The sequence below is a fragment of the Pseudophryne corroboree genome, chromosome 5, assembly GCF_028390025.1.
Source record: "Pseudophryne corroboree isolate aPseCor3 chromosome 5, aPseCor3.hap2, whole genome shotgun sequence".
NCBI classification, from domain to species: domain Eukaryota; kingdom Metazoa; phylum Chordata; class Amphibia; order Anura; family Myobatrachidae; genus Pseudophryne; species Pseudophryne corroboree.
This window is the reverse complement of record NC_086448.1, coordinates 512371456-512394489: the sequence shown is the minus strand read 5'-3', so window position 1 is coordinate 512394489 and position 23034 is coordinate 512371456. Positions and strand designations below refer to the sequence as shown.

The window sequence follows — 23034 nt, the reverse complement described above, 5'->3', positions numbered from 1 at the left end:
CCTTCCTGGCCTCACACCACGCAACATATTTTCGCCACATGTGGTGATAATGTTGTGCGGTCACCTCCTTTCTGGCTTTGACCAGGGTAGGAATGACCTCTTCCGGAATGCCTTTGTCCCTTAGGATCCGGCGTTCCACCGCCATGCCAACAAACGCAGCTGCGGTAAGTCTTGGAACAGACATGGTACTTGCTGAAGCAAGTCCCTTCTTAGCGGCAGAGGCCATAAGACCTCTGTAAACATCTCTTGAAGTTCCGGGTACCAAGTCCTTCTTGGCCAATCCGGAGCCATGAGTATAGTTCTTACTCCTCTACGTCTTATAATTCTCAGCACCTTAGGTATGAGAAGCAGAGGAGGGAACACATACACCGACTGGTACACCCACGGTGTTACCAGAACGTCCACAGCTATTGCCTGAGAGTCTCTTGACCTGGCGCAATACCTGTCCCGTTTTTTGTTCAGACGGGACGCCATCATGTCCACCTTTGGTATTTCCCAACGGTTTACAATCATGTGGAAAAAACTTCCCGATGAAGTTTCCACTCTCCCGGGTGGAGGTCGTGCCTGCTGAGGAAGTCTGCTTCCCAGTTTCCATTCCCGGGATGAAACACTGCTGACAGTGCTATCACATGATTTTCCGCCCAGCAAAAAGTCCTTGCAGTTTTTGCCATTGCCCTCCTGCTTCTTGTGTCGCCCTGTCTGTTTACGTGGGCGACTGCCGTGATGTTTTTCCCACTGGATCAATACCGGCTGACCTTGAAGCAGAGGTCTTGCTAAGCTTAGAGCATTATAAATTTACCCTTAGCTCCAGTATATTTATGTGGAGAAAAGTCTCCAGACTTGATCACACTCCCTGGAAATTTTTTCCTTGTGTGACTGCTCCCCAGCCTCTCGGGCTGGGCTCCGTGGTCACCAGCATCCAATCCTGAATGCCGAATCTGCGGCCCTCTAGAAGATGAGCACTCTATAACCACCACAGGAGAGACACCCTTGTCCTTGGATATAGGGTTATCCGCTGATGCATCTGAAGATGCGATCCGGACCATTTTTCCAGCAGATCCCACTGAAAAGTTCTTGCGTGAAATCTGCCGAATGGAATTGCTTCGTAGGAAGCCACCATTTTCTACCAGGACCCTTGTGCAATGATGCACTGTTTTTAGGAGGTTCCTGACTAGCTCGGATAACTCCCTGGCTTTCTCTTTCGGGAGAAACACCTTTTTCTGGACTGTGTCCAGAATCATCCCTAGGCACAGCAGACGTGTCGTCGGGATCAGCTGCGATTTTGGAATATTTAGAATCCACCCGTGCTGTTGTAGCAGTATCCGAGATAGTGCTACTCCTACCTCCAACTGTTCCCTGGACTATGCCCTTATCAGGAGATCGTCCAAGTAAGGGATAATTAAGACGCCTTTTCTTCGAAGAAGAATCATCATTTCGGCCATTACCTTAGCAAAGACCCGGGGTGCCGTGGACAATCCAAACGGCAGCGTCTGAAACTGATAGTGACAGTTCTGCACCACGAACCTGAGGTACCCTTAGTGAGAAGGGCAAATTTGGGACATAGAGGTAAGCATCCCTGATGTCCCGGGACACTATATAGTCCCCTTCTTCCTGTTCGTTATCACTGCTCTGAGTGACTCCATCTTGATTTGAACCTTTGTAAGTGTTCAAAAAAATTTTTTTTTTTTTTTTTTTTTAGATTTAGAATAAGTCTCACCTAGCCTTCTGGCTTCAGTACCACAATATAGTGTGGAATAATACCCCTTTTCTTGTAGTAGGAGGGGTAATTTAATTATCACCTGCTGGGAATACAGCTTGTGAATTTTTTCCCATACTGCCTCCTTGTCGGAGGGAGACCTTGGTAAAGCAGACTTCAGGAGCCTGCGAAGGGGAAACGTCTCGACATTCCAATCTGTACCCCTGGGATACTACTTGTAGGATCCAGGGGTCCTGTACGGTCTCAGCGCCATGCTGAGAACTTGTCAGAAGCGGTGGAACGCTTCTGTTCCTGGGAATGGGCTGCCTGCTGCAGTCTTCTTCCCTTTCCTCTATCCCTGGGCAGATATGATCTTATAGGGACGAAAGGACTGAGGCTGAAAAGACGGTGTCTTTTTCTGCAGAGATGTGACTTAGGGTAAAAACGGTGGATTTTCCAGCAGTTGCCGTGGCCACCAGGTCCGATGGACCGACCCCAAATAACTCCTCTTCCTTTATACGGCAATACACCTTTGTGCCGTTTGGAATCTGCATCACCTGACCAATGTCGTGTCCATAACATCTTCTGGCAGTTATGGACATCGCATTTACTCTTGATGCCAGAGTGCAAATATCCCTCTGTGCATCTCGCATATATAGAAATGCATCCTTTAAATGCTCTATAGTCAATAAAATACTGTCCCTGTCAAGGGTATCAATATTTTTAGTCAGGGAATCCGACCAAGCCACCCCAGCTCTGCACATCCAGGCTGAGGCGATCGCTGGTCGCAGTATAACACCAGTATGTGTGTATATACTTTTTATGATATTTTCCAGCCTCCTGTCAGCTGGTCCTTGAGGACGGCCCTATCTATAGACGGTACCGCCACTTGTTTTGATAAGCGTGTGAGCGCCTTATCCACCCTAAGGGGTGTTTCCCAACGCGCCCTAACTTCTGGCGGGAAAGGGTATACCGCCCATAATTTTCTATCGGGGGGAACCCACGCATCATCACACACTTTATTTAATTTGTCTGATTCAGGAAAAACTATGGTAGTTTTTTCACATCCCACATAATACCCTCTTTTGTGGTACTTGTAGTATCAGAAATATTTAACACCTCCTTCATTGCCTTTAACGTGTGGCCCTAATAAGGAATACGTTTGTTTATTCACCGTCGACACTGGATTCAGTGTCCCTGTCTGTGTCGACCGACTAAAGTAAACGGGCGTTTTAAAAACCCCTGACGGTGTTTTTGAGACGTCTGGACCGGTACTAATTGTTTGTCGGCCGTCTCATGTCGTCAACCGACCTTGCAGCGTGTTGACATTATCACGTAATTCCCTAAATAAGCCATCCATTCCGGTGTCGACTCCCTAGAGAGTGACATCACCATTACAGGCAATTGCTCCGCCTCCTCACCAACATCGTCCTCCTACATGTCGACACACACGTACCGACACACAGCACACACACAGGGAATGCTCTGATAGAGGACAGGACCCACTAGCCCTTTGGAGAGACAGAGGGAGAGTTTGCCAGCACACACCAAAAACGCTATAATTATATAGGGACAACCTTATATAAGTGTTTTCCCTTATAGCATCTTTTTTATATATTTCTAACGCCAAATTAGTGCCCCCCCTCTCTGTTTTAACCCTGTTTCTGTAGTGCAGTGCAGGGGAGAGCCTGGGAGCCTTCCCTCCAGCCTTTCTGTGAGGGAAAATGGCGCTGTGTGCTGAGGAGATAGGCCCCGCCCCTTTTTCGGCGGCCTCGTCTCCCGCTCTTAACGGAGTCTGGCAGGGGTTAAATATCTCCATATAGCCTCCGGAGGCTATATGTGAGGTATTTTTAGCCAAAATAGGTTTTCATTTGCCTCCCAGGGCGCCCCCCTCCCAGCGCCCTGCACCCTCAGTGACTGCCGTGTGAAGTGTGCTGAGAGGAAAATGGCGCACAGCTGCAGTGCTGTGCGCTACCTTTAGAAGACTGAGGAGTCTTCTGCCGCCGATTCTGGACCTCTTCTTATTTCAGCATCTGCAAGGGGGCCGGCGGCAAGGCTCCGGTGACCATCCAGGCTGTACCTGTGATCGTCCCTCTGGAGCTGATGTCCAGTAGCCAAGAAGCCAATCCATCCTGCACGCAGGTGAGTTCACTTCTTCTCCCCTAAGTCCCTCGTTGCAGTGATCCTGTTGCCAGCAGGACTCACTGTAAAATAAAAAACCTAAGCTAAACTTTTCTAAGCAGCTCTTTAGGAGAGCCACCTAGATTGCACCCTTCTCGGCCGGGCACAAAAATCTAACTGGCTTGGAGGAGGGTCATAGGGGGAGGAGCCAGTGCACACCACCTGATCGGAAAGCTTTACTTTTGTGCCCTGTCTCCTGCGGAGCCGCTATTCCCCCATGGTCCTTTCAGGAACCCCAGCATCCACTAGGACGATAGAGAAAAATATTTACCGGTAGGTTTAAAATCTTATTCTCTCTTACGTCCTAGAGGATGCTGGGGACTCCGTAAGGACCATGGGGTTTATACCAAAGCTCCAGACCGGGCGGGAGAGTGCGGATGACTCTGCAGCACCGATTGAGCGAACATGAGGTCCTCATCAGCCAGGGTATCAAACTTGTAGAATTTTGCAAAAGTGTTTGAACCCGACCAAGTAGCAGCTCGGCAAAGCTGTAATGCCAAGACGCCTCGGGCAGCCGCCCAAGAAGAGCCCACCTTCCTAGTGGAATGGGCCTTTACTGAATTTTGGAACCGGCAATCCAGCCGTAGAATGATCCTGCGGAATCGTGTTACAGATCTAGCAAGCAATAGTCTGCTTAGACGCAGGAGCGCCAACCTTGTTGGCTGCATACAGGACAAACAGTGCTTCTGTTTTCCTAACCCTAGCCGTTCTGGCTATAGAAATTTTTAAGGCCCTGACTACATCAAGGGACTTGGAATCCTCCAAGGCACCCGTAGCCACAGGCACCACAATAGGTTGCTTCATATGAAATTACGAAACCACCTTAGGCAGAAAATGAGGACGAATCCTCAACTCTACTCTATCCGCATGGAAAATCAGATAGGGGCTCTTGTAAGACAAAGCCACCAATTCGGACACCTGCCTCGCAGATGCCAAGGCCAATACCATGACCACTTTCCAAGTGAGAAACTTCAATTCAACGGTTTGAAGAGGTTCACATCAGTGTGATTTAAGGAACTGTAACACCACGTTAAGGTCCCACGGTGCCACCGGAGGCACAAAAGGAGGTTGGATGTGCCACACTCCCTTTACAAAAGTCTGGACTTCTGGGAGAGAAGCCAATTCCTTCTGACAGAATATAGATAAGCCCGAAATCTGAACCTTACTGGAGACTAACTACGGGCCCATATCCACACCTGACTGCAGAAAATGGAGAAAACTACCCAGTTGAAAATCATCCGTAGGGCATTCTTGGCTTTACACCAAGACACATATTTTCTCCCGATACGGTGATAGTGTTTCGCCGTTGCCTCCTTCCTAGCTGTAATAAGAGTAGGGATGACTTCATCCAGAATACCTTTCCTAGCTAGGATTTGGTGTTCAACCGCCATGCCGTCAAACGTAACCGCGGTAAGTCTTGGAACACACAGGGCCCCTGTAGTAACAGGTCCTCCTTGAGAGGAAGAGGCCACGGATCTTCTGTGATCATTTCCTGAAGATCTGAATACCAGGCCCTTCGAGGCCAATCTGGGACAATGAGTATTGTCTGCACTCTTGTTCGTCTTATGATTCTCAATATTCTTGAGATGAGAGGAAGTGGAGGGAACACATAGACCGACTGAAACACACACGGTGTCACCAGGGCGTCCATTGCCACTGCCTGAGGGTGCCTTGAACTGGAACAATACGTCCGAAGCTTTCTGTTGAGGCGTGACGCGATCATGTCTATTTGAGGAAGTCCCCAACGACTTGTCACCTCTGCAAAGACTTCTTGATGAAGTCCCCACTCTCCTGGATGGAGATCGTGTCTGCTGAGGAAGTCTGCTTCCCAGTTGTCTACTCCCGGAATGAAGACCACTGACCGAGCGCTTACATGATTTTCTGCCCAGCGAAGAATCCTGGTGGCTTCTGCCATTGCTGCTCTGCGAAGAAGATTCTCCGCCTGTCGGAGGCCGTTGTATATGGCCCTTAATTCCAGCATATTGATGTGTAGACAAGCCTCCTGGCTTGACCATATTCCCTGAAAATTGTATCCCTGTGTGACTGCTCCGCATCCTCGGAGGCTCGCGTCCGTGGTCACAAGAACCCAATCTTGAATGCCGAACCTGCGACCCTCTAGAAGGGGAGTACTCTGGAGCCACCACAGAGGAGAGAGAGAGAGAGACCCTGGCCCTGGGGGACAGGGTATCTTCCGATGTATCTGTAGATGGGACCCTGACCACTTGTCCAGAAGGTCCCACTGAAAAGTCCTTGCATGGAACCTGCCGAATGGAATGGTCTCATAGGCCGCCACTATTTTTCCCAATACTCGAGTGCATTGACGAACTGACACTCTATTTGGCTTTAACAGGTCTTTGATCATGTTCTGGAGTTCCTGGGCTTTTTCTACCGGGAAAAAAACCCCTTTGTTTTTCCGTATCCAGAATCATGCCCAAAAAAAGACAGCCGAGTTGTCGGAACCAACTGCGACCTTGGTAGATTTAGAATCCAGCTGTGCTGTTGTAGTACTCTCAGGGAGAAAGACACGGTTTTGTATAACTGTTCCCTTGAACTCGCTTTTATCAGGAGATCGTCCAAGTATGTGATACTTGTGACCCCTTGCTTGCGCAGGAGCACCATCATTTCCTCCATTACCTTGGTGAAAATTCTCAGGGCCGTGGAAAGCCCAAACGGCAACGTCTGAAACTGGTAATGACAATCCTGTACAGCGAATCTTAGGTACGCCCGATGAGGAGGATATATGGGGACATGAAGGTATGCATCCTTTAGTCTAGTGACACCATAAAATCCCCCCCTTTCCAGGCTGGATATCCTTGCCTTGAGAGATTCCATCTTGAATTTGAACCTCTTTAAATATAGGTTTAGGGATTTCAGATTCAGAATTGGTCTGACCGAGCCATCCGGCTTTGGGACCACAAATAGGGTTGAATAAAACCCTTTTCCCTGTTGCACTAGGGGAACCATGATAATCACTTGCTGTTGACACAGCTTTAGTATGGCAGCCAAAACTATTTTCCTCTCCGGGGAAGTAGCTGGCAAGGCCGATTTGAAAATCGGCGTGGAAGCACCTCTTTGATGGATGTGGTAGAGGCCGGGGAGGACACTTTTCCTGTGAACTAGCCGTAGCCGGTGTTCTTTTCCCTCTACCTCTGGCGAGGACAGAAAGCCACACCCCTTTCTGAACTTACGCGACCGAAAGGACTGCATCTGTTATTAGGGTGTTTCCTTTTGCTGTGGGGGAACGTAAGGCAAAAAAGACGACTTACCTGCGGTAGCTGTGAAAATCAGGTCCGCGAAGCCCTCCCCAAATAAAACTTCACCCTTGCAAGGTAAAGCCTCCATATGACTCTTTGAGTCAGCATCCCCTGTCCATTGACGAGTCCGCAGGGTCCTACTAGCAGAACCTGCCATGGCATTAGCCCTTGAACCCAAAAACCCCATATCTCTCGCAACCTCTCTCATATATAGTGCTGCGTCCTTGATGTGACCTAAGGTCAACACCATACTATCTTTATCTAGGGTGTCAATGTCAGATGACAAGTTATCAGCCCAAGCTGTAATTGCGCTACCTACCCATGCCGAACCTACTGCAGGTCTAGATAGGGCTCTCTAGTCGCATAAATTGATTTTAAGGTAGATTCCCTCCTACGATCCGCAGTATCCTATAGGGCTGCCGTATCAGGGGATGGTAATGCTATCTTTTTGGACCAGGGCGTTAAGGCCTTGTCCAGCGTGGGCGAGGATTCCCACCGTAACCTGTCCTTTGAGGGGAAAGGATACGCCATAATAATTCTCTTGGGAACCTGCAGTCTAATGTCAGGAGTCTCCCAAGCTTTTTTTTTTTTTTTTTTTTAAATAAAACGGTCAGCTCATGAGAGGAGTTAGGTTACTTTTCTTTAAATATGCAGACCCTCGTGTCAGGGACAGAGGAGTCCTCTGTGATATGCAAAACATCTCTTATTGCAATAATCATATATTGAATACTTTCACGACTCATGGGTGCAACCTTGCATCTCCTAGTCGACACTGGAGTCGGAATCCGTGTCGGTATCAGTGTCTGCTAACTGGGTACAGGGACGTTTATGGGACCCTGAAGGGTCCTGGTACACAGTAACAGCCATGGGTTAATTACCTGCTTGTTTTTGGACTCTGCTTTGTCCAATCTGTAATAAAGCGACATTAGCATTCAAAACATTCCACATGTCCACCCAATCAGGTGTCGGCTGTGCCGACGGAGACACCACCACCATCTGCTCTGCATCCTCCCCTAGACGAGCCTTCCGCTTCAGACATGTCGACACACACGTACTGACACCCCCACACACACTGGGATAAATAAATATGGGGACTGACCCACAATAAGGCCCTTTGGAGAGACAGAGAGAGTATGCCAGCACACACCCAGCGCCACAATATGCTGAAACCAAGGTCCCAGCCTAAATAGCGCTTTATATATAAATATATGTACAATCTGCACCAAATAAATGTGCATCCCCCCCCCCTCGTTTTTGCCCCCTGCTATTGTTCAGCAGGGGAGAGTCTGGGAGCACTTCTCTGCAGCATGCTGTGGAGAAAAATGGCGCTGGTTAGTGCTGGAGGATCTAGCCCCGCCCCCTCGACGGCGGGCTTCGGTCCCGCTCAATTTCTTTATACTGGCTGGGGTTTTATACTATACTGCCTCCACAGTATCGGAGATCTGTGCCAGTGCTGTTTTTGAGGTAATAATTGCTGCCCGAGGCGCCCCCCCCTGCGCCCTGCACCCGTACAGTGCCGTGTGTGTGTTGGGAGCAATGGCGCGCAGCGTTACCGCTGTGCGGTACCTCATTGAAGATCTGAAGTCTTCTGCCGCCTTTGAAGTCTTCTTTCTTCTCATACTCACCCGGCTTCTATCTTCTGGCTCTGTGAGGAGGACGGCGGCGCGGCTCCGGGACAAACGGCGAGGGTGAGACCTGCGTTCCGACCTTCTGGAGCTAATGGTGTCCAGTAGCCTAAGAAGCAGAGCCTATCATTTAAGTAGGTCTGCTTCTCTCCCCTCAGTCCCACGATGCAGGGAGCCTGTTGCCAGCAGTGCTCCCTGAAAATAAAAAACCTAACAAAAGTCTTTTCAGAGAAACTCAGTAGAGCTCCCCTGTAGTGCATCCAGTCTCCACTGGGCACAGGATCCAACTGAGGTCTGGAGGGGGGGGGCATAGAGGGAGACACCCAGTGGACACCCATTCTAAAGTCTTAAAGTGCCCATGTCTCCTGCGGAGCCCGTCTATACCCCATGGTCCTTACGGAGTCCCCAGCATCCTCTAGGGCGTAAGAGAAAAAATATTTCCTTTTCACCTTGGGGATGCGGACAAAAATTAGAATTTTTATTCACTATAAAATCTCTTCCTCCATCTGAGGCATGCTGCGCACTTACTGCTGGGTTACAGTGTGAGAGAGTATGGAGTTTGAAAAAAAAAAAAAAAAACCAACCCAATCAAAAAAGCACTGCTGCTGTGTCCATAAGACCCCTTAAAGCAGTGTGCACAGGGAGTGTCAGAAAATGTGGTCACAGCCCAACTGTGCTTAAGTAGGTAGCAGCTGTCCTACCTGACCCAAATGCCTCCTTGGTGCTCTGTCTAGAGGGAAGAGTCACATTGACACATGTGGTATGGTGACTACCCAGAGGTCAAGTGGAGTGAGAATCAGGGCTCACAGCAGGCTCTATCTAATCTCACTCCCTATATGCTTGTCATCTGTACAGAGGAACTAAGCATAGTTCTAAAACTTAAATAAATGTTAAGAAACCAAGCTAAAAGCTAACAGAAAAAAACGTGCCTGCACTCCAAGGCACAAAACTAAAACGGAGTGTTTCCTTTTGAGAAGCTGTTGATGGGAGGGGTTAGAGGGGGGAGGAGTTAATTTCTATAGGTTCTGTGCCAAACTCCATACCCACACACTCTAACTCCGCAGTAAGTGTGCAGAATCCCCCAGATGGATGATAGAGGAAACAGGCAAATTTACTCTTAAAAAGGAAAAACAGGATTGGAACTGAATTGCAAATGTAATTCGCAGTGTGAATTTGCCGGGTATCCGGACTCCAGGTCGACAACAAAAAGGTCGACACACCTTAGGTCGACACACCTTAGGTCGACATGGACAAAAGGTCGACAGGAACAAGGTCGACATGGAAAAAGGTCGACATGAGTCTTTCACAATTTTTTTCTTTTTTGGAACTTTTTCATACTTAACGATCCACGTGGACTACGATTGGAACAGTAATCTGTGCCGAGCGAAGCTAAGGCACCATGCCCGAAGCATGGGAGGGAAGCGAGCAATGCGAGGGGACGCGATGCACTAATTGGCGTTCCCGGTCACGCTACGAAGAAAACGACACCAAAAAAATATATAAAAAACTCATGTCGACCTTTTTCCATGTCGACCTTGTTCCTGTCGACCTTTTGTCCACGTCGACCTAAGGTGTGTCGACCAATTGGCGTCGACCTAAGGTGTGTCGACCTTTTTGTTGTCGACCCGGAGTCCCAGACCGATTTGTAGTGACTTCACCTAGCGGGACCAGACTCTCACCTAATTGAATACCCCCCTATATGAACATTCTCCCCAAAATATTAAAAACATAACTTTTAATACTTGCAGTGTTAACTATTGATTCCCTCTAGATGTATGCTCATTAGAGTAGATACACTCCTAGTACAGTCTTTACATGATGGCTAAATATGACTTAATATCTCCACCAACTGTAGTTCCTACTCACGTCAGGCCATGTAAGACAATTAGATGAATTCCACTCTGTTGTAGACTTCAGCTTATAGATGCATTTGAGCAAGCAAGAAAGAGCCGATACAACTGAAGAAATAAAACCTGCATTGCCTGCACTGTGACGCAGAACATTCCATTATACTATGTGGCTATGAGAGTGTAGGAAATGCTGTTTGTTACAAGACCCTCCTCCCACTTGGGTGTAAATTAATTAACTCACGGATTATGTGTTGTGCGGTCTCTACTCCCAGGTAAAGTACGTATAACTATTCACATGGCTCTCCGTGATCAACCCGCAAACAGCAGTTATTGAAGTGCGATCAGCAGTACAGAAATGCAATCAAAATCAGCATTAACTGATACCTCTGGGCTGCGCATAGGTCTCTAATTGAATAGCTAACACAAGAGACCACCCACGCATTACAACTTGTGGGTAATTAAAAATTCCCCTCATATTATAGGATCTGAATAATCAGCAATAGCTTCATTATGTGAAACCGTACTAGTATTAATTATGTGTGCAGTGTAAGAAACGAGTATATTTTACACACACACACACACACACACACACACACACACACACACACACATATATATATCATTTTACTATATAAGGCATATCACATTTCTAAATAAAAGTTTCTTATATATACAGAATTACTGTAGACTATAATTTAAAAAGATTGGCAAAAATAACTACATTTACATTCTAGGTCAATACATAGTTAAACAACACTATCAAGTGCAAAACATTTTCAAGACAAATCCCAGATATAAATTAGCCCATTTAGAAATAACTTCATACTTTTCATCAGAGGATTCTTGTTCCACCTTCATTCCCTCAGAAAGGCTTCCTTTAAATTTATCTTCTTTATCTTTGCTCCTACTTCGTCTTCTACGATTTCGTCCTCCTCGGGAACGTGATCTCCTCCTAAGACGTGATCTACTTCTTCTGTTTCTATCTCTGTTCAAGACAAACCAAAGTTGAAAAAAAACAATACTACATAGAAACAATTCAATCTTTATTAAAAGACAATATTTGCTACCAACAGTACAAGATTTTTGTGCTCCTAATAAAATGTTATTTTGTCTTTAGTATACAAAGTTCCACTGTTCATGAAATGCGGCATCTCCCAAGTCTGAATTCCCCAGGCATTACTAAGGAAGAATTCACAAAACTGTTTTATGGCAACAGAGCCTCAAAAAAAAAAAAAAAAACAACTCCAGATAAATAGTGGCCTCTTCATAACTGTCTTCAATCACAGTAGGGTAACATCAAACCAGCAATGTAAAGAACTTTGTAAACCTGACCTTTCTTTCTGCCTGGTAGCAGTAATAAAACAAATAATGGAAAGGCAATATAGACTTAAGGGGGGTACTCACGGAGATATCCATACTTAAAATCTAAGCAATCTGACTAGATTGCTTAGATTTTAAGCACAGATCACTCGTGTGTACCCCCCACAGCGATAGCGATGCGCAGCCTCGCGCATCGCTATCGCCGGTGCTAGATTGAGCCTGCATGCAGGCCAATCTAGCATGTCGCTCATTTCACCCGCTGGGTGAAATGAGCGCCCCCCCAGTCCTCCCCCGCATCGCTCAGCACACATCGTGCTGTGCTGAGCGGCAGGAGAGATGTGTGCTGAGCGGTTCGCTCAGCACACATCTCTCCCGTGTATATGGGCCTTTAAGAAATTGCAAACAGACTTTGTTACAGCAATGTAAACAACGGTGGATTTACTTATCTTAAATTGCTACGGATAACATTTATTAAATAGGATTACTGAAGAAAAGACCTCTTAAATATCAAGTTCAGCTCCAAAAAATAGCAGCCATCATATTAAACTTTGCATTGGTGCAACGTTAAGAGATTGTACAGACAAAAATGAAAATTTAAAAGTTGGAACAGACGAAACCAAAGCAGACTCTTTACGTGTGCCCATGTCACAATGTAATTCTAAAAGTTTTAAATGTACTTCTATAAAGAAAAGCACTGCTTTTTAGGGTTTAATAATCTCCATAGCTTCCAGGTCTTTTGAGAAAGATCAATGTCAGGGCTGAAACTGGTGTGTGTGCTATACATACATCACATCTTGTATCGGAGCATCATTGTGAGCTGGGCTTTACCCAGGAATTCCGTTGCAGCTTGAAACACTGTGCTCATGCTCATAGGAAATCTTCTAGAGTATAGTATGAAAGCTCTGCTAGGCATGTATTGGTGGACAATTCCACTGTCACATATGGGACATTTGTAGAAGATTTAACACATCCGTTTTAGTTAAGAAAAACTGGAGTTCTTGGAGTCCATCTTGGGAATTCTGCATTTTGACTGTGGATTAGTTTGTGGTATTTGAGTTTGGCACTAAAACGGTTATAAGCTAAGTCCTCCCCCTCTGACTCCTCCCAGCTCCAGCAGCTCAGTTATTTAGCAAAGCTGCCCGGAGGAAGAACAGAAGAGAGCAAAGAAAAACAACAACGAAAACCTATAGCCTAACAACAACAGTGTAATAAAACAACCGGTAAGGCAACCAGACAAGTAAGGGAGGTATCGCAGCGTCCCCCAGATGGACTCCGAGGAAGGGATTTTACAGTGAGAAAAAAAACCACAATTTCCTCTATCATCCATCTGCGGGATGCTGGGTTATGACTCTGGGATTTCCAAAAGCAAGGTGCCCAGGAAGTGAGGGAAGGGGGGGGTGGACGACACATCCGACAGCCTCCACAAAAAGTCCCAACAATGTCCTCACATGCCCCAAACATATGGTAGACATAAAATTTTGTGAAGGTGTGCAAGGGTAACCAGGTTGTTGCCCTGCACAGCTGCTCCACAGAGGCACCATGACGAACAGGCCAAAAAGTCCTCACAGCGCGCGTTGTATAAGCCCAAAAAGTAGCTGGCACCATCATATCGGAAGAGATATAGGACCAATGGATGGCAGAGGTGACCCACTGAGCAATGGTACTCTTAGTACCCAGCAAACCTTGCTTCAATGAACACCAACAAGGAATCCATGCGCCTAAAGTAAGAAGTACGGTCTGGATAAATGCATAGAGCATGAACAATGTCCAAGAGGACCAATGAAGACGCATCTGCAGAAGGGGATTCCCACTGAAAAGCTGGAAATACTATGGCTTGGTTATAATGAAACGCAGACACTATTTTTGGTAGAAAGGAAGGTCTAGTCCTCAGGACTGCCCTACTGGAATAGAAAACAAGCCGAGGACGCTTGTAAGAAAGAGCAGCCAATTCAGAAACCTTCTGGCCGAAGCAACTGCCCTTTAAAGTCCGGTAACAACTCCACAAACGGTTCAAAGGGTGATCCAAATTCAAGTAAAAAAAAAAAAAAAAAAGGGACAGAAGGTATGTATGGAAGTTGGATATGAAGTATACCCTGAAGGAAGGCCTGAACTGCCACAATGGTAGCCAACCAGCTTTGGAAAAAGACAGACACAGCTCAAACCTGCCCCTTTAGGGATGACAGACAATAGCACTTAGTTAATCCATCCTGGAGAAAAGATAAAAGACGGGGAACATAGTGGCATATTTTGGACTTAACGGCTTCCAAGCTTGAAGCATACTCAACTGTGGCCCTGGAAACCCACTTTCCTCTCAGAATCTAGGTTTCAAGAGCCAAACCATCAAAATTAATAGAGACCAAATGGGGTGCAGACACGAACCCTGATGAAGGAGGTCTGGTAGCAGAGGCAGATGGTACGGACCTTCGGCTATCATGTCTTGAAGTAAAGAGCACCACTGGTGATGAGGCCAATCTGGGGCGATCAGAATGATCGGAAGAGCCTCTCATCTGATTCGTTGAAGAACTTGAGGAAGGAAGCATTAACAGAGGTGGAAGGAGTTATCCCAGATGGAAATTACATGGAGCGGTCATGGCTTCCACAAGAGATGCTTGAGGATATTTGTGCACAAGAGCAGTCACTCTGAACTTTATTGCTCATTCGAGTAGCCAGGAAATCGATGTTGAGTTTTTCCCACATGGAAACAAGATCCGCAAACACCTCCTGGTGCAGTTTCCACTCCCCTAGATGCACTGCGCGCAGTCTTAAAAAATCCGCCTCCCAGTTGTCCACTCCTGGGATGCGGACAGCAGAAGTAGCAGGAATTCACAGCTCGGCCCAATGTAGGATACAAGAGTCCTCCTGCATAGCACACCAGCTGGGACTGCCGTCTTGTTTGCTGATGAGTAAACACAAAAAGAGCAGAAAGACAGTAGACTCTTGTTGGGAAGCACTCAGTTTCAGACGCACAAATGTGTATCATAAAAATCTGTTTTAATCATAAGAATTTTTATTAGTTTACTATTAATAATATAGAGTTCCAATTTTGCCAGTATGTGCGAATTAGTAACAAATAGATTATATAGTAAATAGCCTAGGCTATGATAGACACTCAGCCGGATTCCTCGTGCTGGTATTGGTGTAATACCAGAGTATACTCAATAAAGTGGTATCTTTATATTGGAAAAATAGGATTTTGGTACTTACCAGGTAAATCCTTTTCTTTGAATCCATAGGGGGCACTGGAGTACTCTTGGGATATGGACGGCTTCCGCAGGAAACAGGGCACTGAATATTTAAATTTAGAACTCTCCACCCCTCCATATCCCAGAGTACCTCAGTGTTTTTTACTGAGCCGAACAGGAACTATAGAGAGGTTGACAATGGAGAATTACATATAACATAACGGACAACAACAAAGTTGACACATAACGTTACTGACAACTAAACAGCTGACACCATAACCGATAGAATGTTTATCGGCAGGCCGGCTTCCAGACTTGACCATCTTCCTTGGAATGTTTCCCCTTGAGTGACTGCGCCCCAGCCCCGGAGACTTGCATCCGTGGTTAGAAGGATCCAGTCCTGAATCCCGAACCTGCGGCCCTCCAAGAGGTGAGGTAACTGCAGCCACCAGAGGAGTGAAATCCTGGCCTTTGGTGACAGACTTATTCTCTGCTGCATGTGTAGATAGGCTCCCGACCACTTGTCCAGGAGATCCAGTTGGAAGGACCGAGCGTGAAACCTCCCATACAGCAGGGCTTCGTAAAAGACCACTATCTTTCCCAGAAGGCGAATGCACTGATGAACCGACACCCAGGCTGACTTCAGGACATCCCGGACCATTGTTTTTATCACCAACGCCTTTTCCTCTGGAAGAAACACCCTCTGCACTTCCGTGTCGAGGATCATTCCCAGGAAGGACAACCTCCTGGTTGGTTCCAAATGAGATTTTGGAAGATTCAGGATCCAACCGTGTTCGCTGAGCAGGTCGGTGGTGAGAAGAATGGACTGAAACAGCGTCTTCTTGGACGCCGCCTTTATCAGAATATCGTCCAGATATGGAATTACGTTCACCCCAAGTCTGCGGAGAACCATCATTTCCGCCATCACCTTGGTGAATACCCTCGGTGCTGTGGAGAGGCCAAATGGTAGGGCCTGGAACTGAAAATGACAGTCCAACAGTGAGAATCAAAGATAAGCTTACTGCGGCAGCCAAATCGGAATGTGGAGGTACGCATCCTTGATATCCAGGGATACCAGAAATTGCCCCTCCTCCAGACCTGATATCACTGCCCTTAGAGACTCCATTTTGAACTTGAACTCCCTCAGAAAGGGGTTTAGTGATTTTAAGTTCAGAATGGGCCTGACCGAACCATCCGGTTTCGGCACCACGAAAAGGTTCGAATAGTAACCTTTGTTTTGCATATTAGGTGGTACTGGCACAATGACCTGTGCTTCCACCAACTTCTGACCTTATTAAATGGGGTTTGTTTTTTTAAACCTCTTTCTTATTAAAACTAGATATTAATGGATACCAAACTGAAATTTATTACTTGAATTCTCAGGTTCCAAAATCCATTTATTCATACAAGGATCTTTTGTATCCATAAGCTCCATTTTTTGAGCTGACCTTTGAGGTATGTCATTACACACCCTTTATACATAGAGAGATTTTGGAATAGTCTATTGAATCAATTTAAATATAACCATAAGTTAATGTACAGATAAAGGATCGGGTATTTAGCACATAAATCTTTCTGATATGTAAGATATGAGTTACAACATTTTTTAGAAAGATTACTAGGATTTGAAATTCTTAGTTTCTTCTGTTCAAGCGTTACACACATTAACACTAATCAATGGTAATTAATTGATCCATTAGGTTCTTTTTGGTTGGAATTAGCCGACTTCATTCACCTTCTGAACTAGGGAGGCCAATCCCGGGATCGGGATCAGCGGAATCCCGGGATTTGGGCCCAAAAATGCCGGGATTTGAATCCCGGGATTGGAGCATCCAATCCCGGGATTCACGGGATTGCACTGCGCATGTGCGGGAGGGAGTGTGTGTAAGTAATACTACTTACACTTAGGCGGGCGGCAGCCACAGACGAACGCTGAACGCGGCGACACTTTAAATGTGGCGCCGGCCGCCAGCCAATCAGAGCTGGCGGGCCGCCAGCCAATAAGAGCTGGCGGGCCGCCAGCCAATCAGGGAAGCTGCAGCGGCAGCCAAGCAGGAGCGACTGCTGCGGCCGCTTCCCTGATTGGCTGCTGGTCCACCAGCTCTGGTTGGCTGGTGGCCGGTGCTTCATTTGAAATGCCGCCGCGTTCAGTGTGTCCATGGCTGGCGCCCACCTAATAGTAAGTGTTATTACTTACACCTTGCCTCCCTCCCGCGCCGCTACCAACCCTCCCCGCTACCTACTGTACACCCTCCCGCCCAGCTACCTACACCCTCCGCACCGCTACCTACACCCCCTCCCTCCCTTCCCCGCCGCTCCCTACACCATCCCGCACCGCTACCTACCCTCCAGCGCTGCTCCCTACACCCTCCTTCACTGATCCCTACTGCAATCCCGTGATTGATCGTTTTTCAACCCCGAATCCCGGGATTGAAAAAACGGCCCGGGATTGGCCTCCCTATTCTGAACCTCCTTTATTGATGGTTAGAATTTGGGTAGTCAACTCTAGAGGTATGTGGTGTAATACCCAAATATGTGAATTTGGTAATAGCCTGTTTACATATTTGATTACAACTTCAATTAATATGTTCCAATTAGGTTGGAGTGATATTACCACAATGGTGGTTATCGATTTTTCCTTATGAATATCCTTGATTGATTGTCTGGGTTCATCAAAATAGTTCTCTTTCGTCATTATTAATCAAAGATCAGAGGTATGTCCTGTTTTGTAATTATGAATTGTTTTATGTTTCTTCCCTGTTCCCTTCATTCTCTCTGTGACTACGTTTGACTATAACACTGTTCCGTTATACCATGTCTTGCTTAATTGTTATTATACTGTTCACTTTTTATTATTCTTAATTAATCATATTTTTCTGTATACTGTTAACTTGTAATGGTTATATAAATGCTAAGTATTGATTAGTTGTCCTATGATTCTAGACACACCCCTGATGAAGTCTTGATAATAGATGAAACGCGTTGGGCTATTACTTTGTTTTCTGATGTTATCTCCGAATACTCAATAAGGAAGATTAAGGATACAGGCAGAAGTTTATCTGCACCCTTCCACAAAACACAGGAGATTTGCATCTTGTTAACTATGTAACATGATGGACACCATGCATGCTTCTGTATTTTTTTAATAAATGATTAAATGAACAGTATATTTTTATATTTTAATGCCAGATCTTATCATACCGTGTCATTTTCTGAGGTTTTTTACAGTTTGAGGTTGACATAATCCTTGGGCGCCCTATTCCTCTATTTCTTACTCCATTTCTATGTTTAGTTCCCCCTAACAGGGAACTTAGTGGAATTAGGCAGCCAATTGCACTAGTATCGTTTGGATACTTTTTCTCACATCCCTTATATTATAACAGAATAGCGCAGGAGGGGGTATTGTTTTCGTGTTATATATATATATATATATATATATATATATACACACACACACACACACACACACACACACACACACTGCTGTATATATATATATGTATACACTGCTCAAAAAAAAATAAAGGGAACTCTTAAACAACACAATGTAACTCCAAGTCAATCATACTTCTGTGAAATCAAACTGTCCACTTAGGAAGCAACACTGATTGACAATCAATTTCACATTCTGTTGTGCAAATAGAATAGACAACAGGTGGAAATTATAGGCAATTAGCAAGACACCCCCAATAAAGTAGTTGTTCTGCAGGTGGTGACCAAAGACCACTTATCAGCTCCTATGCTTTCTGGCTGATGTTTTGGTCACTTTTGAAAGCTGGCGATGCTTTCACTCTAGTGGTAGCATGAGACGGAGTCTACAACCCACACAAGTGGTTCAGGTAGTGAAGCTCATCCAGGATGGCACATCAATGCGAGCTGTGACAAGAAGGTTTGCTGTGTCTGTCAGCGTAGTGTCCAGAGCATGGAGGCGCTACCAGGAGACAGGCCAGTACATCAGGAGATGTGGAGGAGGCCGTAGTAGGGCAACAACCCAGCAGCAGGACCGCTACCTCCGCCTCTGTGCAAGGAGGAACAGGAGGAGCACTGCCAGAGCCCTGCAAAATGACCTCCAGCAAGCCACAAATGTGCATGTACTACTCAAACGATCAGAAACAGACTCCATGAGGGTGGTATGAGGGCCCGACGTCCACAGGTGGGGGTTGTGCTTACAGCCCAACACCGTGCAGGACGTTTGGCATTTGCCAGAGAACACCTAGATTGGCAAATTCGCCACTGGCGCCCTGTGCTCTTCACAGATGAAAGCAGGTTCTCACTGAGCACTGAGACGCCAAGGAGAATGTTCTGCTGCCTGCAACATCCTCCAGCATGACCGGTTTGGCAGTGGGTCAGTAATAGTGTGGGGTGGCATTTCTTTGGGGGGCCGCACAGCCCTCCATGTGCTCGCCAGAGGTAGCCTGACTGCCATTAGGTACCGAGATGAGATCCTCAGACCCCTTGTGAGACCATATGCTGGTGCTGTTGGCCCTGGGTTCCTCCTAATGCAAGACAATGCTAGACCTCATGTGGCTGGAGTGTGTCAGCAGTTCCTGCAAGACGAAGGCATTGATGCTATGGACTGGCCCCAGACCTGAATCCAATTGAGCACATCTGGGACATCATGTCTCGCTCCATCCACCAACGCCACGTTGCACCACAGACTGTCCAGGAGTTGGCGGATGCTTTAGTTCAGGTCTGGGAGGAGATCCCTCAGGAGACCATCCGCCACCTCATCAGGAGCATGCCCAGGCGTTGTAGGGAGGTCATACAGGCATGTGGAGGCCACACACACACTACTGAGCCTCATTTTGACTTGTTTTAAGGACATTACATCAAAGTTGAATCAGCCTGTAGTGTGTTTTTCCACTTTAATTTTGAGTGTGACTCCAAATCCAGACCTCCATGGGTCAATAAATTTGATTTCCATTGATAATTTTTGTGTGATTTTGTTGTCAGCACATTCAACTATGTAAAGAACAAAGTATTTAATAAGAATATTTCATTAATTCAGATCTAGGATGTGTTTTTTAAGTGTGTATCTTCATTTTTCATAAAGCTGAAACAAAGCAAAATTGATCAGAATTGACAGTATATACTCGAGTATAAGTCGACCCGAATATAAGCCAAGGCACCTAATTTTACCACAAAAACCTGGGAAAACTTATTGAGTATAAGCCTAGGGTGGGAAATGCAGCTCTAGCCATACACAGCCCTCATACTGCCAGATATGCCCTCAGTGCCACATATGCCCCCCCCCCAGTGCCAAATATGCTCCCCCAGTGCCAGGTACAACTTACCCTCCCCGCTCCCCCGCTGTCTTGTGAAGGAGGGACACGGAGAGCACAGTGCGCGCCTCTCCTGCGGCGGGTCTGTTAAATGAAGTGCCGGTTTGTGAGCCAATCAGAGCTCACGAACGGGTACTTCATTTAATAGACCCGCCGCTGCCGCCGGAGACGCAGGAGGGACACAGGAGAGGCGCGCGCTGTGCCCTCCGTGTCCCTCCTTCCCACTGACTCGAGTATAAGCCGAGGGGGCTTTTTCAGCACAAAAAAAAGTGCTGACAAAGTCAGCTTATACTCGAGTATATAAAAATACATTTTGGCTATACTTTTTAAGCAATACCAAGTTTAAATACCTCCTGTGAAGAGATCTGCTTCTTCTCCTAGGAGATCTGCTACGTCTCAGTGGAGACCGTGACCTCCTTCTTCCAGGAGACCTGCTTAAACGCCTTCTAGAAGGGGACCACCGAGGAGGGCTAGCTTCTTTTGCTCTGTCATGTCTTATAAGACCTTCGTCTCTGGCTCGCGATCTGAACAAAAGCAGTTAATTCATTACTATAAATATTTACCTTCAGCAAGATTAAATATTGATTTGTATACTAGATAAGTTTCAAATAACAAATACCTAGGAGAAGATAATCGCCTCCGCTCTGGTTCCCATCTCTTCCTTTCTATAGATTTGCTTTTTGCTCTCCGAGTAGGAGACTGTGTTCGAGGTGGGCTCTGCTTAGTCTTCCTATCGTGAGCCAGTGGAGATCTGCTATGCCTCAGAGCCCTATCACGCTGTTTCGGAGTTACACTTCTTGCCTTTGGGCTGCGGACTGTTCGACGACCCGGTGAGCGGTTTTCTTTCCCTGAAGAGGCATCTTTTGATGGAGATTTAAGAGATTTTTTCTCTCTCTCTGAATCTGATCTTCTGGGCTTATGTTCCTTTGACCGTGACCTCCTCTCTTTGGATTTGCTTCTTCTGGGAGCAGGAGACCTAGATTTTCTAATACGATCTCTAGTTCTGCTTTCAATGGCTACAGGAGATTTCTTCCGGTCTCTTGATTTTACTCTGTCATCTGTAGGAGACTTTGTGATTGTGTTTATTTCCAGGGATTGCCTTCGTAAACCTGGGGACTTCTTTAGCTGATCTTGGGATCTGTTTCGTTTAGAAGGACTTTTAGATTTTCTTTGCTCCTTTGATTTACTTCTGGGTACTTTTTCTTTAGCAGTTTCGGAGTTAACTTTAATTTTTTTCTTTTCAGACTTGTGTTTAGTTTTTTCTTTTGACTTACTCCTACTCCTCCTCTTAGAAATCGTTTTTGAGTCAAGCTCTTGCCTTGCCTTTACACTTGACTTTGTTGATACCCTTCTCCCATTGCGATTTTTTTCATTAATCTCGCCTTCCTCTTCAGAACCAGAATTGTAACCCTGCAGTATTAAGCTCATGCCAGATTGCACTCTACCCTCCATCAACTCATTGTCAAGTTCAGCTTTAATCATAGCTCTCTGCTTCTCCAAGTCTTCAAGCAAAGCAAAGTCATCCAGATTTGCCCTCTTTGACAGAAAGCCATCATCTCTGACAATAACTCCTGTCTCTTTCCTTTTGTGCTTCTTATGTTTGTGTTTATGTTTATGTTTTTTGTCTTTGTCTTTGTCCTCTTCAGGAGAATGTTTATGTTTTTTGCGCTTGCTTCGATGCTTGTGTTTCTTTTTCTTGTGTTTACTGTGCTTGCTCTGGGGCTGATCGACCTCTGAAACCTCTCCATTTTCATCAATACCACTCTTATCAGAAATATCTGCATCTTCCATGCTGTGAACAATAATTAAAAACAAAACAATAGTCTCAATGTTAATAGTAAACATGGGATTCTGTAAATTGGATGCTCTGCTCGTGGCTGTAAGCACATCCTAAATGCAGTAATTTAGAAAAGTTGTCAACTTTCTTTAATTTGAAATTAATTGTGCAAAACAGACCTAGAGGGTGTTTTGATTAGGTCAACGGCTTAGTACAGTTTAATCAACACAATACTCTTCCAAAAGACTTCATAACTTCAGTGGTCAGGCAAATATAGCCTTGTAGTAATACCACCACCAATGTATCACACATGAACCGACAGAACTAATGCGACAAAATTTGGAAAGAAGCATGTAAAGTTACATTAGATATGCTCTGCAGGAGAGCACATGTATGCAATGATTAGATACAATGTATGTTACCGTGTATTATCAGGATCAGTAATTTGTTGGGTTGCTAGCCATTGTGCAGGTTTTGTACGCTCTCTTCTAAAGCCTTCCTATCTCCCTCCCCCATCTGTTACGCCCCTCTCTCCCTGCTGTGCAGTGGTTGTTTTGTTTTTCCTACTCTCTCCTCTCTCTCTCTCGCTCTCTCCTGGGTCCCCTCCTCTCCGATGGGCCACCTTGTTCCCTCTCCTCTCTCTCTCCTAGGTCCCCTCCTCTCTGCTGGGCCACCTTGCTGCCTTCTCCTCTCTCTCTCGCCTGGGTCCCTTCCTCTCTGCTGGGCCACCTTGTTCCTCCTCCTCTCTCCCCCCTGGGTCCCCTCCTCTTTGCTGTGCCACCTTGTTCCTTCTGCTCTCTCCCCCCTGGGTCCCTCCTCTCTGCTGGGCTACCTTGTTCCCCCTCCAGGGTTTTTTATTTCTTTTGT

General features: G+C 46.1%; 1 protein-coding gene across 9 annotated transcripts in view; it reads right to left on the bottom strand.

Annotated features, from left to right (window-relative positions):
• The window catches only part of PRP4K (pre-mRNA processing factor kinase PRP4K), a 160665-nt gene that overhangs the window by 73134 nt on the left and 64497 nt on the right, over nucleotides 1-23034 (bottom strand). For all 9 annotated transcript variants that reach the window (XR_010177780.1, XR_010177782.1, XR_010177783.1 and 6 more), the window contains 3 exons: nucleotides 21010-22182; nucleotides 20741-20914; nucleotides 11433-11591 (listed from right to left, as the gene is read on the bottom strand). Coding sequence is in view for 1 of the 9 variants with exons in the window: in XM_063923071.1 (XP_063779141.1) it covers nucleotides 11433-11591; nucleotides 20741-20914; nucleotides 21010-22182 (1506 nt within the window). In the remaining 8 variants the exon portion in view is untranslated. The remainder of the gene's footprint in view (nucleotides 1-11432; nucleotides 11592-20740; nucleotides 20915-21009; nucleotides 22183-23034) is intronic.